The sequence below is a fragment of the Taeniopygia guttata genome, chromosome 5, assembly GCF_048771995.1.
Source record: "Taeniopygia guttata chromosome 5, bTaeGut7.mat, whole genome shotgun sequence".
Classification (NCBI taxonomy): Eukaryota; Metazoa; Chordata; class Aves; order Passeriformes; family Estrildidae; genus Taeniopygia; species Taeniopygia guttata.
In genome coordinates this window covers 41,610,058-41,626,455 of record NC_133030.1, presented here as the reverse complement: position 1 = coordinate 41,626,455, position 16,398 = coordinate 41,610,058, and the positions used below count along the sequence as shown (strand labels likewise).

Here is a 16,398-nt window from a genome sequence, read left to right as displayed (position 1 = left end):
CTTGAGATTGGTCCTTAATTTGTAATCAGTTAGTGCCACATCCATCAATTCAGGTTTTTGTACTTCCACTTAAAGACTTTAATAAAGATCTTTCAGCCTTTTCTGGTTCTGCATATTGATTTATAGCTATGTTAAATTCTGTGTTTTCTGATTCTCCTTGCTGCTCTCTTTCCAGTTGTGGATGGGCAAATGTTCCGCAGTTCTTGTTTGCCTAAGCACTTGGAAGCAGAGTGGCACTTCGGGGGAGTCAAATATCAGTATGGTGGCAACAAAGAAGGTAAATTAAGGAGATTTGTTTCTTTTACATTAAGTCTTATCTCCAGAATCTGAGTTTTTCCTTGTCAAGCATTTCCTCAGTTAACTGATGATGATTGGGATATGAAGGATGTCTGTTCAGTTGCAAAGGTTGACTTCTGAGAAATCTAGATTAAAATCTGAAGCTGTAAGAGTATCTGACCTGCACCCCTGTCCTCTGACTGATCTCTTATTACAAATCATACCTTTATAGGAAATGTTTAGAATTACTTGTGCAAATAAGAGAGGTTTTTGTGAGGCTTTGAGCGAAGTGTAAAAATTGTTAGGGTACAAACATTTTGGCTTACCAGTTAATCTCACCTGTGGAACTGTTTCTTAAGTCTCTAATAATAATGAGTCTCTAATGCTGCATAGAGAGGGTGAGTCTGCTGCCATCACAGACTTGAACAGACTGGGGACATGAGAGCTGAATTGCAGATTTGGTGTGTGTGGAGTAGGTTGGTAAAATTACAATGTTATGGGGAGAGAAAGCAAGGTTTTATCTAACAAGTGGTAGCAAATGTAGAAGATTCTGCTGGCCACAAAACATGTCAATGGGAGTTTTGCCTGCCATGGAAGTAGTTTGTGTCTTTTAGACACAGTAATGATCTGCTCTAACCAGTTCTACTTGATGAGGGGCTTTTAAAGTTCTTGCCTATGTGTAGATGCCATGTTGGATTGCAGAAGGGATATCTAAGCTCTTGTTCTGATGCTTTAATCTCTGCTTTAATTTTTTATCCTGTTGCCACTATTTCTTCCATCTCTTGCACATGCTCTTTGGCTCACCCTGTTTTTCCTGACAGGAGAAACAGGATTCAAGCCTTGCTACTTGGAAGTACTCAAGGTTGTCAAAGGGAAACTTCACCAACCAGATGAGATTCGTGGAAGTTCCTTCTATGCTTTCTCCTATTACTATGATCGAGCGGCTGACACCAACCTAATCGGTAAATTTTGGATCATTTACTACATGTGAGTGTGTCATCCAGAGGTAGACAGAGGAACCCTGGCAGCTGGAGCCATGGGGAGCAGAGGAAAAGAATGTTATTGAGAAAGAGGAGATACACAAAATGCCTTGAGGGAATGACATTTATCTGTCACTTCAGTTTGGTATTCAGCACATGAAATGCGCTCAGGGCTCCAGTTACACCTGCAGCTCTGTCTTCTGTTCCAAGCAGGTCTCACTTCTAGTGCAGCATCCCTGAGTCACACTCTAGGGTCATCTTAGATAAATAATTCAAATGCTGTCAGGTCTATGATGATGTTTTCTCACATCTTTTTCAGATTATGAACGCGGAGGTGTTTTGGAAGTGAGAAATTTTGAGAGAAAAGCCAAAGAAGGTAATTGTCATGAGCTGGGAAACTGGTTTGGACAAGAAATAACAAGAATATGAATGTGTAGGCAGTACATAATGTGACTTGGAAGAAATGCAAACTTATTTAACCTTTATTTCACTTATACCTGTCATGTTATTTTTATTAGTCAAAGACTCTAACTAATGCAGAAGACAATACTGATAAGAGCAGTGAGGGCTTGGTGGCTTTACAGCTCTTTTCAGGAGAAGGAGATAGTTCATAGAGTCACTACAAAAGAAAGTGAATTTGCTGCATCAAGAGCTCCTTCTGTCAAACTGCAACTCTCTGAGTTTAAGAGAGCACTGAATTCTCCTTGTCACCTTAAATCCTATTTAATCTCTAGCAAAATGGAGGGAGAGAGTAAAGGGCTTTTAAGTCTGACAGTCTCTTCCACATTTCTTTACCACCCCGTCTTTCCTCTTGAATGCTTGTTCTAGTTTTGTACCTCCTGTGAATAAAGAGCTTCCAACTTGCCTTGCTGCTGATGACTAAAAGCAAGTTACCTCTGTACTGTGACCATTCTCAAGAAAATGAGAAGACCATATTTTTCAGCAGAAAATGCTTATTTACATAGTTCAGGACTGACTTTTTTCCTAAAATAAGGCCTAATTTTTAATGATTTTTCAGCTAAACTTAATCTCCCTGGAAACTTGGATGATTTTGAATAGGGGGATTAGGCTCTAAAGTTTGAGTGTGGGTTGGTTGTTATTTTTTGCCTGGATAGTGAGAGAGCTTATTTCCAAAGACATGGCTAAGATGTTACCTAACATTATCAAACCACTTACTTAGATTTAGACCATCAGGAGATCAATTCTGTGATCCTGAACTAATTCTTCTCTATCTCATTTCAATAGTAGACGCATGCTGCTCATCTTTTCTTAGAAGGAAGTGAACGCTGCTCTTGCTGCCAGTAGAACAGGGCAGTAACAGTAGATGTAGAAAATTAAGCTTGGTGTAAATACATTTCCCAGTCACTGTCACCTTGACTATGGAATCTTGACTTAGCTGCATTGAGGGAGTGGTTGGTTGGGCAATATCCTGTTCCATTTCCTTGGACAAGTGTGGTTGGAAAAAATAAAATAAACTGCCATCCTAGAAGGTGAAATCCATTTTACTGGATCCATCCGTGGAACAGACATGATGAAAACACATGATGCTGTTGAAAAAATGATTAATCTAAGACCCTGCTAGTTATCAGTTGAGTAGAGGTTCTTCAGAAGAGCTGTGTGGATTATGTTGCTGTAATACAAGATGTAGTTAAGAGAAACTGGATGTACTATATGGTTTATTCTCCAACATTGTTGAATAGCTCTGTAGCATATACCATGTGTCATACATAACCATAATAGAAGAGGGTGGCTTGTTTTAGTAAGCTTTGGCTTGAGTTCGATTCAAATGTACAATGTGGATAAAAGCTCTTATTTTGCAGAGATCCCTTTTTTTTTCTTTTTCCTTCTCTAGTCTGTGATAATATGGAGAGGTACAACTCAGCCAGTCCTTTCCTCTGCATGGATCTCACTTACATCACTGCTTTATTAAAGGAAGGTTTTGGATTTAGGGACAACACAATCTTAAAGGTGAGGAAAAACCAGATAAATCCCTATAAATTAAAATGCATTAATTCATTTTTATGACTAATTATCTACTGAACCGTTCCAGATTTGTAATATGCAGTTGCTGTCATTTGTGCAACTTACGAATCTAGAGAACTGTCAGGAACAACTTGTTTTTCTTCCTTTATAGTTGACAAAGAAAGTAAACAACATAGAGACAAGCTGGACTTTGGGTGCTACCTTTTACCTGCTGCAGTCTCTGGGGATGACTTACTGACCTGTGATACTGCTATGGACTTTAGCATTTCTGAAAATGCTGAGAAAGTAAATTGCACTCTCCAGGTACGTTGTTCAGCTGGGACTGGTCACAGAGCAGAACATGGACCAAAGATACACGACAGCTCTTTACGCTGGATTGGCATTGTGCCTAATGAGAGTATGATTTATAACTGTGATTGCCATAAGTGATTCAGAATCTGCCTTAAGAAAGTCAAAAGGTCTAAACTCCAGTGGAGAATATGCAATGGGCTCAAAACCAGCTTTCACCAGCAAGTTTGTTAGAAGCACAGAGTTCCTGGATGTGGTGGCAGACTACAGACACGTGACTTCCCCTACCCCCTTCTATTTTAAGCATACATAACTTAAGTTTGCTTGTGAGATGTTAAATACAGAAATTAGAAATAGCATCAGCAGTGATGCAGAGAAAAGTGAACAGCTCTGGATGCTGCCAACCTCAGTGTTACAAGAATCCAGCTGCTAGCTTAGCAAATACATGGCAAGAATATTCCAGTCTTTCAAGAAGGGCCTGCTGTAAATCCACTTTGGGCATGGTTTTGGGAAAGGTGTTGGCTAAAACATAATGATTTACCAATTATTGTTTTTAGGCAGTAGGCACTTCCTAAGCAGAATGTGTGCCTGTGTTTCAGTTTTGCTGCCCTTTACAAGTCTGTGCAGCTACACCATACATCCAACTACCAGACTTGATAAATTTATTCATTTGGCATGTAGTCATAACACAGTTGTGCTGGCACAACGAGGCAGCAGTGCCAGCTATTGAAACTCAACTGCCAGAAGAAGAGCTTGTCACATTCCACCCACAAGGAGATTGCAGTCAGATGAAATGACTGATCTGACAGCTCACTTTGCTGTGAGAGCCAGTTCTGTTTCTCTGCTCTCAGCAAGGCACACCCACAGCCTTCTTCCCCTCTGCTGCTGGTGCTCCTGGTGTTCTTGTGTGAACTGATTCAGGACACCTGACCTGAGGTGGTGCTCACCCAAGAGTCGAGTCTAGTGCTATCCCAAGGACAGCAGGCATGGCACAGCCCAGCAAGACTTGCTGGGCTAGCGAGCAGTCCCTTTTGCTGGAGTGAGCTCTAAGATGTAGTCTCCCATTTGAAACCCATCCATTGCCCTAAGTAAAAACAGTTGTAGAGACTTTTTCCACCCCATGAAATAATTGGCAGCTTGCTACTGTCTTCACTTCTTCAAGGAATGTGTGAGGTACCCCATCACAACGAAGAGGTATTACTCATGTGACTAAGGGAAACTTATCTACTGATGTCTTGTGACGAACATTTCCCTGTTGGGCAGTTGCAGTTACCCAACTGTCCCAGTTGCAATTGCTCTAAAACAACTTTCCCACTTCTGTCAAACCAAAGACTGCCCTTATGCTGCCTTCTCTGCAAACTGGAATTGAAAATAATTGGTAATTCCCAGCAAGGGAATGAAGTAGTGCACTCATGTCTTCAATGGTCTTGCCAAACAGTTTGGAGGCTTAAAGATTTGCCTTACTGTGAACATTAGTCCTTTTCCTCTAGTTAGCAGTGCACGTTTGCCTATGGTTGATTAAGCTACCGCTTCTCATATCTCAGGTTTTACAGCACGAAGGGTGCAAGGCGTGCTTTTGATTGAACAAGTTCAATCAGCAACAAGAAGCCAAGGGTTAGGGATGGAGCCATCCATACTTATCTCATCACTGACACTTTGTCATAAATTCAGGCTGCTTTTCTGAAACAGAAAATGCTCCTCCTACATGTGTAATCCTTACCAGAATCTGTTTGAGATCCACATTGAGAAATTCACACCAAAGTTCTGTTCCTTCCTCTCTAGAAGTTTGTTTGAACATGAAGAAAGTAATCGTGGCCTCTTCTCAATGATAAACATTTCTTATTCCTCTTCCTACTGTTGGCAAAACTTTGGTACATGGTTTGGTCTACAGAACAAGGTGACTGCAAATGTATTAATTTTGTCTTCAGTGAACACTTCTGTATTCTCAGAAAACACAAAGTAGGATGCAGTGGTTACTGGCCAGGCTGCATTATCCTGAGAACAAGCTAATTTAATAATCCAGAAATCATCTTTCAGTCTGAGCCAGTGACAAACTCTTACTGGATCTTGGGGCTAACAGCTGGCAGCAGTGAGGCTGGGTTTTGAAGGTGGGATGCACCTAAGGGAGAAGCAGTAGCATTATCTGCCCCCTGAACATACACAAGCCATGAGAAGGGCTCAGGGGTTGGGTTTTGTCTGAAGCAAGGAGGGGCTAGAAGAAGGGTACCATGCAGAGGAAGTTGTTTTTTCTGCATGCTTCTCCTCAGACTCTGGTACTACAAATGCTAGGGGGGAGCATCTGCTTCCCAGTACCAAAGTTGCATTTAATCTGAATGCTCAGGGCCTTTATTTGTCAGTGGCACAATTCATTAACTGAAGCAGAACTTCTGCTCTCTGTTACTGGCATGATCCTTCAGTTATGGGAGAAACAAGAACTCTGTTAAAAGATTTATTTTTGCAAGAAACTGCAGAATTGAGCCCCTGCTGTTTACATCTGAACCCAAGTGGGTGAGGGAATCTGGCCAACCCAGTCAAGTCCTCACATTTACCCTAGTGCAATGAGATTATTTATTAGCTAAACTAAAGAATAAACAGCCTTTTAAGAGAACAGCTCTACTTGCAGCCCTGATTTTTATCTCTTCCTTTGTAATGTCCTTGAGCCAGCCACTAACAAGAACTGTCTAATATGAGTGACTGCAGAAGGACAAGTAATGGCTTTCACTTCAAAATTTACATTTCATTCTTTCTGATACTGGTCACCCATATGTATAAATCTTTGCCATGGGCAGTGCTTAGTTTAATTTTGAGTGGCAAATGTCTAATGTAAAAGGCTGGTGTTTGGAACTGAAGACAGAGTATCTTGAATTGTCTATTTTACTAATTAAAGCATTTTTAACAATATTCAAGATGTTGTGGTATAGTTTTCTTTCCTGGATATTATTGTTGCCTTGTATCTTTTCCATATTTCCTTGTATCTTTTAAGACTAGCCGGTTCCACAAGTAACACCATTATTAAATAAAGCACCAAGAGAAAGGCAGGGAAAAGGGTGAGAGAACGACAGACAGAGTTTTAAAATATATCTGCATCCATGCATTGTCTCTCTCTGCTGCAAAATAACCCTTTTGTCTGAGCTGAGGTGCCAAGAACCCAGGAGTAACTTTACAGCTCTAGAAATCATATCAGAAGAAACTGAAAGTAATTAAGCAGCAAAAGCTGTTACAAATTAGCCAGCAGTTGGCAAAATTCAGCACTGTGTTTGGCAAAAGACAGACAGCTGTTTTCACCTCCATCTTCAATTCATGAGGCCCAAATTAAAAGCACATACTACACTTAGTTCTGTGGCTAAAGACATCATGGTACTATGGAAATAAACCCTAAATCCCCTTGAGGAGGGCAAATGAGACAGCTTTTGCATAAACTAGTGGATGGGGTAATACACAGTTCAGTCCCTCAGTTTTATTGTAAATGAAAATAAAAATTCAAATATTCAAGTCAGTCACAGTCCTTTCAAGGGCAATGCATTCACGGGCAAGCTGCTGACAGGCAGACTGACAATAGATCACTTGCTGGCAAAAGCCATGATTTGCTCCTAAAAGAGAAGAAAATGAGAAGTAATTCATAAGTGTGTGTTTTAGAAAGAACCTTTAGGCACATTCCCTTTCCTATAAATGAACAACAGTTCTTGGCCAGTCTTTCTAGCCATGTGCAGAGAACCTTTCCCTATGTCCTTCCCAAGTAACACAAAATCAGTATTACGAATGGGTTCTGTTCTCAGAAAAGTCATTTTTGTTTGTTTTTTCCTTTTAAACAGAGAAAGAGGAAAAAAAATTCTGAGCACTGAAGCAGCAGCATAGTCTTCCTTAATGAAGACACCATGCCAGTGGCAGCTGCTCTGCCTTAGGAATGTACTGATTTTCAATTGAGGAAGTGTCTCAACTGTGACCATAACACAAAGGAAACAGGGCACCTGTGTTTAATATAAAGAAGGAGAATAAATGAAAGAAAAATTGAAATCCAAAAATGAGAATCTAATGTGCTGGTGCTTGGGAGCTTTGAGAGCAGATGGCTTAAGTAACCTCACAAAAATCCAGCAACTAGGTCAAGAGGGTGAGAAGTTCAGGCAGATAGGCTGCAAACAGAGGGTCTAAGACAGAAACTCCTCACCACTGCCTTCCTCAGGTAATTTCCATTATAGAGACTTGAACTTCTGCCATGAGGGAACAATTCACAAGGCACACCAGCACAGAAACACCAGTTAAGTGTGAGCTGCACATTGTATCTATGAAGTCACCCAATCCCTTAGTGAAGATGTGTCTTCAAAAGCCTGTTTTCTCTCTGCATTGCTGGAATACAATTCAAGGTTTAACATTTTAATTCCATAGCAAAATAAAGCCAAAGACTTCTGATTACCTCTAACTCCTAATTACTGATACAGAATAAAAGACACTTAGATCTTTTATATTCCCTTTTAGATCTTTTATATTCCCTTGTGCTGCAGGGAAAAAAATTCACTACTGAGCTATCAGTTATTTAGGAACTCCTCAGGCCCATTCAGGACACAAACCCTCCAGTTTAAACTAGCAAAAAATGTTTCATTTAAAACAAACAAAGATCTTTACATCTTGTGCATATTTCATTAATAGTTTTGGACAATTCCTACAGCCCTCACTGAAGTGAGATCCTTACTTTGACAGGAGGCAGGGCATTTGTTGCTTGCAATCCCCATGTTCTCAGCAACACCAGAGGAGCCAGTGTGGTAGAGTATAGCCTTTTTAGCACATCAGTAGCAGCTATCAAGGAGACATTATGCCTCTGACGTTCTGTTTCAAACTTGAGGAGGTGTTTTAAGGAGCCTGGAAGATATAATTCAATGTTTCTATTACACTTGATGTGCCACAAACAATTGTGCATCTTATCTATAGAGCAGTTTTCTCTGGAAGGGAAAGAGAACAGAGAAATGGTCCATCTCAATAAAGATCTCTTTCCACCAGCTAGTGCTCTTCATCTCACCACATCTCTAACTGCTATCCTGCAAGCTTTATTTTTTTAAAAGCAGTTTTAAGATTCGTGGGATGGAAACTGCATTCAAAAATTGTGAACTGCTTCACAGCCAATGGACATCAGAATAGCTTCACTTTAACAAACTTTCAAACACAAGACAGCAGCATGCTTAACCAGAGGTACAGCAGCAAAGGCCTGGAAGACTAATCCTTTACTGCCCTTGTGTTAGCTTGGATCCTTACCCAGATCACTCCCGCTGAAGGCTGCTGCACTGAGGTGATGAGCTAAACATGCAATATCACCAAAGCCCAGGTTCACTCCTTGTCCTGCAAGTGGGTGGACTCTGTGTGCTGCATCCCTGGAACAAGAGAAGACAGAAGTTTATTTCCCTCCTTGAAGAAGCTACAGTGGCTGACAAACTCCAGAAGGGATCAGTGTAGCACTCCTCACCTCTTTGCAATGAACCACCTTAGAGCAGCATATGCACTTTATCCAGTACCTCCTTGCATGCTATGCTGAACTACCTGACTGCCTCTCCAGTTGTAAGAAGCAAGACATAGGGGAGGTAACAAAAAGCAGGTCTGAAAGGAAAAATTATAAAGAAGTGACTAGCCAAAGTCCTCTCAGATCACACGTGGAACAGGACTTTATGTTTCTGTAAGTGACCTCAGCACAACAGGACACAGCGCAACAATGGCACATTGCACAAACACAGAGGGGACAGACATCATGAGTATAAGGGAGAGGTGGGGTTATCATTGAATGGAAACAAAACTGGGCTCTTCTGTGAACAGATTTATCTGTAAAGCTTAAAGACAAACATTGATATGGGAGCCACAAAGTTAGAGAAGTTAAATTAAGTTTTGATATGAAATGCAAGATCATGTGCTTTACCAAGCTATAAAGCACAGCATGCTCCCAAGCATAGGGTGGTTCACAGGTTGGATAGATGAAAAGCGTACCACACAAAAGGGTAGCACAGCATCCAAGAATTACTAAAATCTACCACCACACTGCAGCTGGGGCAGACATGAAAGTACATGCGACCTTAGAATATAAGACATGAGGTATTTTCCTGTTTGAATAGGCCACCATACAAAAGTCTCTGACATCTCACATGGAGTAATTTTTGTCATTTGTGTTTAAAAAAGGTGAGTTTAAAACTAACTCAAAGTGGTGCACAGAATGGCTGGTACAACGTAAGGAAAAGTACAGATCCAGCATGAGATACTGGATTGTTTCACTGGACTGTACAAACCAGGAAAGGGAAATAATCATCTTTCAATTTACACAGAAAGCACAGATAATGGGCAGAAAGCTATTCATACAAAAGGATGTGAGGGCACACAGAACAAACTCAGTCTGGGTAAAGTCAAACTGGAACAATGTATCACTTCTAACATCTAATTTGTTGACTGGGTGTTGCTGTCCTCACATCCCTTCTAACCACATGCCACCCACTCACCCAAGGGCTGCCACTGAGGACCTTACCCGATAAGAGCCACACGGTGCTGGACATATTCTGTCGCGTGGCCCATTCCAAGAGGGAACATGGCTCGGCTCTCTGGATCTACTTTAGCAACACTTGGGGGCAGCTGACGGACTGCAGTCCCTGAGGGCTTCAGGAGTGAAATGGCAGAACGAAACATGGCCCCAGCAGTGTCAATGAAGTCAGAGTGGTTTATGTTGCTCCACTGAAACAGATAAACAAATCTTTGGAAGCTGACCCAAACTAGACCCATAAAAGAACCCAGCCAAAGAAAATCTGAGTTCTAAATACTAAATTTTAACCACTTGGACAAAACTATACAGTAGAAAAAACTATCTTCACCATTTTGGGACATACAAATTTCCAACTAGGATAAGCCTACTCTTCTTACCTTTTGGAAATTTAGGTTAACTTCTGTGACTCTCAGAACTAACCTAATTTAGTCTCAAGGGGTCATCTTTCTTTGCTAAGTGCCCCATTAGTATCATTCTCACCAGAGGAAGCAACTTCAGAATCCATCTATCCCATTACTGTTGTTTAAGCTACAGAATTCCATTCTAAAAGTCTCTTCCCTGTCACGAGGCTGATACTCACAAAGGCAGAGTTGATGCTATCCACAAAGCTTTCCTCATCCATAGCGACAAGTTCTGATGCATGGTCATGAGATGTAGACCAGACCAGAGAGCTGGCAGTGTCAGACAGCTAGTTAAAGAGAATGTCAGTAGTAAATATCAAAAGAAGCAAAAAAAAAAAAAAAAACAACTCAGTGCAAAGATTTCCCCACTGCCCTGCCTCACCCTGTCAGTCCCTCTGAAAATTACAGTTCCAGCCCAACTTGTTACAAATGGGAAATGCCAAGGATAAAGTGAGACGGCAGGAGGGGAAAGCACAATAAATGAGTGTAGGGCAGATATGCAAATTCTTAAGAGACAGAACCAATACAGAAAGGCATGGACACAAATAAAGTTACTAGAGTACAAAAATTTTTCAAAACATTAAAAAAAATAGACACCTTACCGGAAGAAGCGCAATTGGCCCAGTGGGAAGGAACCGCTGCCATGCTACATTGTTGTCTGTGGCCTACAGTGGAAAGAAGCAAGGGCACAGCAAGACAGATCATCCTCTTAGGTTCTGCTGCTCATGGAAGAGTCAGTTGAGCAGAATTTTACCTCAGATAAATGGAGAGTTGCCACCACAGCTGACTGGTCATACTGATGTTCAATGTTCTTAATTTCAGCTTCCTTCCGGACCAGAGAGTTATGACCATCCGCACCAATCTGTAAAAGAAAGAGATGCAAAGCAACTTCTTCAGCAGCTCGTAAAAAGATTAGGAGCTAGTACTTCACTCTAAAAACCTCAGCCTGCATCTGTGTATTGTCTGTTCATTCAGAACAAAAAAAAAAATCCCCCCAATACCAGAAGAGGAGGCCCCTTCTGCTTGAATTCAGCAGCATCTCCTTGCACCTGGCAGAGAGAAGGCAATGGCCGGTGTCCCACACCCTCTCTGACAGGGTTAGCCACTCACCTCACTCTAGCACTCCACGTGGGCGGAGCAGCACACATGGAATTGGAGCCAAATCCAGTGGAAAGGATCTGGGTTAGAGATGATTCCTTATCAACAGAAATAAAGAGCTTAGTTACCAGCAGCTTGGTCTGAAGTCTGCGTCCATCAGCTAACTCAACTTGGACCCAAGGGCTTGTGTCACAGCCATGGGAAGGAAGGGGCCAGGTGTACCCAACTGCTTTGCTCCTGTAGAAAACCTCCACCCGATCTGATGGGAACACAGAGTACCATGGTCACAGCACGACACGGACAGGAAAGAAGGAAACATCACTACAACAGCCAAGGCCACGCGTGTCTTAACAGCACCCTAGGAGCTTACCCTACAATTCTCAAGGCATCCTGAGAAAACAGATATGGACAGCCCCTTGTCACTGTAAGGTCTGCTTTGGACAAGGAGATACAGATTTTTTAATTAAGTCAAATTTTGGAGAGACTGTATTCTGGAGAACTACATATGCAAGTGCTTTCCTGCTCTGTAGCCTTTGGAAGTCAGATTTCTCCCTCCCTTCCCAATGCCAGAAGTTGACCATTTCTCAAGAGCTACTTGTTAGACCAATTTCTCCCTCTCAAGACTTAGCACACAATAGAAGGCAAGTAACTGAAAGCTATCTGCAGGAAATAAAACATGGAAGAAGTTGTCCACTACCTGCTACTGCATCTAACTGTTTTGTGAGAGCAGACATAATGACATCATTCTCCACTATGTAACCCATGTCATCTAAGTCATCTTTCTCAAAAACGATCATGGCTTCTGAACAAGCATCCCACACCTACAAAGAAAAAATACATTACATAAAACTATGTGATAAAGAAGCCCATTTCAGGAACTTAACAGCAAAAAGACACAGTAAGCTAGGAACACAGAACTAGAGGAAACATCCTGGATTACGGTCCATTCCCAGCTACAAAAGTGTACCACAAAACGAATTTCATTAAATTATTTAGATTAAGCTCAAAAGTAATTCCAAGTCAAGTTTTTCATCCCTACTTTTCTGTTTCACAATTGACATATGGAGCTATGCTAAAACCTTGCTGTAGGTTAACCCTAGCAGGCAGCTCAGCCCCATGCAGCTGCTTCCTTACTCCCCTGCACTGGGATGGGGAAGAAAACTGGAAGGTGAAACTCATGGCTTGAGGTAAATGCAGTTTAATAAGAAAAGCAAAAGCCACATGTTCAAGCAAAGCAAACCAAGGAATTAATTCACTGCTTCCCAAGGGCAAGCATGTGTTTAGCCATCTCCAGGAGAGGAGGGCCCCATCCAGCATAATGGTTACTTGGGAAGGCAAACATCATCACTCCAAACTTCCCATCCTTCTTTCTTTTTCTCAGCTTTTATTGCTGAGCATGACAGCATATGGTATGGATTATCAGTCAGGGTCAGTAGTCCAGCCTGTGTACCCTCCCAGCTCCTTGTGCACCCCCAGCCTGCTCGCTGGCAGGGCAGTGTGAGAAACCCTTGGCACTGTGTAAGCACTGCTCAGCAATAACTAAAACATCCCTGTGTTATCAACAGTTTTCAACACAAATCTGAAACACTGTCCCATACAAACCACCATGAAGAAAAGAAACTCTATCCCAGCCAAACCAATACACCCTTTACCATTATTTCCTGCTAATACCCAAGCCTCAACATCCACAACTGCCATTAAGAATCCACCTTTCAGCCTGTAACATCAAGACCCCAAGGACGGGTATTTCTGAGCAGACTGGTACCCACAAAAAAGGAACAGAAATGAACATAAGCATGACCTGCCCTTTACCATAGAGAGAAAAACCTTTGTGTCATTGATGCAAGTACTTTTGAGAATTCAGAGTAGACAGACACATGGTGTATCTGCAGCCCGAAGTCAGGTACCTGCATTCGCCGGAATGGTTTGAGTCTCAGGCTGCAGACATGATCCCAGGCACCACAACCTGAAATAGAAAAAGGACAGAAATACACGGAGATACAGGTTCATGTGGGACACTGAGACCAAAACAAAACTGAAGCTCACTCCACACTCTCCTCTACCCTTCCCTGACTACGCTCAGGCTTGGCTTGCACAATCCCTAGACAGTGCCAGGTCTGCCTCAGTGCTATCACGGCTCCAGAATCACATTGTTTACTGTTAACACAAGGCAGCAGGAAAGAAACAAGAGCTCTCCATGAACCTCTGATCTAACAGACAACTTTTACTGTCCCATCACTGGGTAATAAAACAGACACAGAAATGCACAGCCATTATTGTAGAGAACATTGCTTTTTCCTTAAGGAATCAAACCTCAAATATCTCTTTAAAATGACAATTAAATATCATTAATTGAGGACTGAGTTACCAGACCACAAAGCTTCTTTTGTGAATAGAACATTCCAGGTGCTGTAGAGAGCACCTTTCAACCTTTCACTAATCTAAAGTCACAAATACTTATATAGTAACAAATCAAACTAAGATACCAGAACACAGGTCCCTGTTATCAAGGGAATTTGGATTTAATAACCACAACTCAGCATGTAGAGATGAAGGCAAATAATTCTACTGATATTAGGGCGAAGGCAACACATGGTCAAAAGGGTTTTTGTTTAAACAAAACCAACTCAAATATAAATGTTAAAAATGCAAACAACAAAATCATACTTACTGCTTAGGAGGGTTGCTGATCCTGGGGAGATGGAACTGACCCTGTTGCTGTAACTGTCTGGCATGTGATCATATTCTTTCCTAGGACCAGCCTCCAGCAAAGCAATCTTTTTATCATGGAAGTGGATGTCATGCCCTAAAATAAGCAAACACATGCTTTGTTACAATGCTCCTGCCAAAAATCTCAAAAACAAAACACCTGAGTTTTTGTAGTAAGACAGAATAGATGCAACACTTAATAAAGAAATACATATACAATGCAGATTTTGACCAGGCAGGGTAACTTTTGTATGTTAAAACTTTATGACTACAGTCCTGTTACTGAGATGGACAACTCTTTTGCAGCTAAAGCAAGGATTACATATTTCCCTTTTACATAAAGCTTACATATTAGTACAAATTTGTGCCATTTTTTAATGAAAATTTATTACTAGAGTATTATAAAGTGCAATCTGCAAAGTTTATTCCATGTTTACTCCAGAATACGTTTTCCAGAGCTTAAACATAAATTCTCCTTTTAGAAGAAGAGATCAAAATAAAACTGTGATATGTAGCAATTAAGTTAATATTTTGTCTGTCCTTACATTCTGACAATGGGATAGCACAGGCAGTTTAGACTTTAAACTTCCAGTTAAAGAGAACTGAAAAAAAAAAAGAAGACCCAAGTAAAGTGCAAAACACTGCAGCTGATCTGGCCATGCTTGCAGCATCCCAACCACTACAGATGCAGAAGGCATTTAGGACAGAAGTGGTGCCCTTGCAACATCTCGAGTTTACTACTGCAGCAGCCCTGAAAACAGCAGTGTCCTGGCATATTTTCTAGATTATGCACAGCAATAACCTCGTCTCCTGAGAGGTCCCAAACCTGCTTGTCAGCCTTACGTAGCACTGCTGGAGGGGATCCTTATGCCCTCTCAAATCCACTGGACTCTTGTTTAACAATACAAGCAGAACTTAAGTTTGCAAGGTAAATCCTTATACTTGCAAAGCTCTTATTCTTGGGATCTTTGATCTTCTGGGCATTATTTTTTTTTTTTTAGCTTTTGCCACTACTGCACCCTTCTGAATCCATGTTTAAAATAAAGGAGCAGTCAGTACTCTCAGGATCTCTAATGATACAAAGCAAGCAGAAATCCATTTTAACTTGCTATTCCAGTGTTTAAAATACAGGGTTAGACAATGAAATTTAGAATCAGATAATACATAAAGATTAGAGAGATGGAGAACCTCTCCTACAAGGAAAGACTGAGCAAATTGGGTTTGTTCAGCCTGGAAAAGAGATGGCTTAGGGGTGACTGAAATGTGGCCTTACAGTACCTGAAGAGAGCCAACAAGAAAGACAAAAAAGAGACTTTTTACAAGATCATGTAGTGACAGGACAAGGGAAAATGGATTCAAAGTGAAAGAGAGTAGGCTTAGATTAGATATTAGAAGGAAGTTCTTTGCTGTGAAGATGGTGAGACACTGGAACAGGTTGCTCGGAGAAGCTGTAAATGTTCCAACCCTGGAGGTGTTTGAGGCCAGGCTGGATGTGGCTCGGACCAACCTGGTCAATGAAAAGTGTCCCTGCACACAGCAAAGGGTTGGAACTAGGTGATGTTTAAGGCCCCTTCCAACCCATTCTATGATTCTATAATCAGAAAAGCATTTTAGCATGGATGACATTATCCATCAGCTATTTAAGGATAAGCAAGTTTGACAGAAACACCATAGCCTATAAAACTGTAGTTAATGGCCCCATTAACAGCTGTGCACACACACGGATACAGCGAGGCTCATCAGTGACCAGCTCACCAAACAGCCTTAGGTCAGCTTTAGAGCGCCGTCACACCAGGACGCAGGATCAAGGATCCTTCAGCAGGACCCTGGACACTGAGGTCCTATACACGGTTATATCCCCCTGCGGGTGAGCGGGTCACAGCCTTACCCAGCACGGCGGCCATGGCGCTCCCGACCATGCCCCCGCCCGACACCAGAACGTCGTAGAGCGGCGTGGCGGAGGCGGCGGAGTGGAGCGGGGCGCGGGGCCCGGCCCTGAGGCGCGCTAGGAGCAGCGCCCGCCCGCGCAGCGCCGCCATCGCCGCGGAACTGACGGCGGCGGAAGCGGCGCCGCGGCACCATGACAACACCGCGCGCGCCGCCGGCCTCGCCTCTGATTGGCTGCGTGAGGCCAGGTGGGCGGGCCCGAGCGGCGCCG

The 16,398-nt window shown here is 42.1% G+C and overlaps 2 protein-coding genes across 10 annotated transcripts in view; one reads left to right on the top strand and one right to left on the bottom strand.

Annotated features, from left to right (window-relative positions):
- The window catches only part of ENTPD5 (ectonucleoside triphosphate diphosphohydrolase 5 (inactive)), a 30,397-nt gene extending 16,510 nt beyond the window's left edge, over positions 1 to 13,887 (top strand). For 5 of the 7 annotated variants that reach the window (XM_072930247.1, XM_041716423.2, XM_030273166.4 and 2 more), the window contains 5 exons: positions 176 to 277; positions 1,098 to 1,238; positions 1,576 to 1,632; positions 3,109 to 3,224; positions 3,391 to 6,428. In XM_072930247.1, the coding sequence (XP_072786348.1) occupies positions 176 to 277; positions 1,098 to 1,238; positions 1,576 to 1,632; positions 3,109 to 3,224; positions 3,391 to 3,477 (503 nt within the window). In that variant the 3' untranslated portion in view covers positions 3,478 to 6,428. Of the gene's footprint in view, positions 1 to 175; positions 278 to 1,097; positions 1,239 to 1,575; positions 1,633 to 3,108; positions 3,225 to 3,390; positions 6,429 to 7,339; positions 10,781 to 11,255 lie in introns of those variants that run through there. The other 2 variants (XR_012056415.1, XR_012056416.1) reach the window with 2 other exon arrangements.
- On the bottom strand, positions 6,955 to 16,323 carry COQ6 (coenzyme Q6, monooxygenase). 3 transcript variants are annotated; one of them, XM_002199878.6, is made up of 12 exons: positions 16,129 to 16,321; positions 14,203 to 14,337; positions 13,439 to 13,497; positions 12,229 to 12,352; positions 11,660 to 11,790; positions 11,188 to 11,295; positions 11,036 to 11,098; positions 10,613 to 10,720; positions 10,021 to 10,223; positions 8,772 to 8,887; positions 8,215 to 8,381; positions 6,955 to 7,117 (listed from the first exon to the last, which is right to left on the bottom strand). In XM_002199878.6, exons 1-12 carry the CDS (start codon positions 16,277 to 16,279, stop codon positions 7,088 to 7,090), a joined length of 1,395 nt encoding a protein of 464 aa, XP_002199914.5. In that variant the 5' UTR covers positions 16,280 to 16,321; the 3' UTR covers positions 6,955 to 7,087. The 3 variants fall into 3 exon arrangements, with proteins under 3 accessions (XP_002199914.5, XP_072786345.1, XP_072786346.1); XM_072930244.1 differs by lacking the exon at positions 16,129 to 16,321 and adding an exon at positions 15,996 to 16,014; XM_072930245.1 differs by lacking the exons at positions 6,955 to 7,117; positions 8,215 to 8,381; positions 8,772 to 8,887 and adding an exon at positions 8,971 to 9,110 and having other exon boundaries at positions 16,129 to 16,323.
- Between the last annotated feature and the right edge of the window lie 75 nt (positions 16,324 to 16,398).

Excerpts from the sequence above, each read along its gene's own strand:
- COQ6 (XM_002199878.6), bottom strand. The coding sequence starts at position 16,279 with ATGGCGGCGCTGCGCGGGCGGGCGCTGCTCCTAGCGCGCCTCAGGGCC. Across the intron at positions 8,382-8,771 it reads CTTCAGCGGGAGTGATCTGG|GCTCCTTAAAACACCTCCTC; the intron begins GTAAGGATCCAA and ends TATATCTTCCAG. Across the intron at positions 7,118-8,214 it reads ATGCCCTGCCTCCTGTCAAA|GAGCAAATCATGGCTTTTGC; the intron begins GTAAGGATCTCA and ends CTTCTCTTTTAG.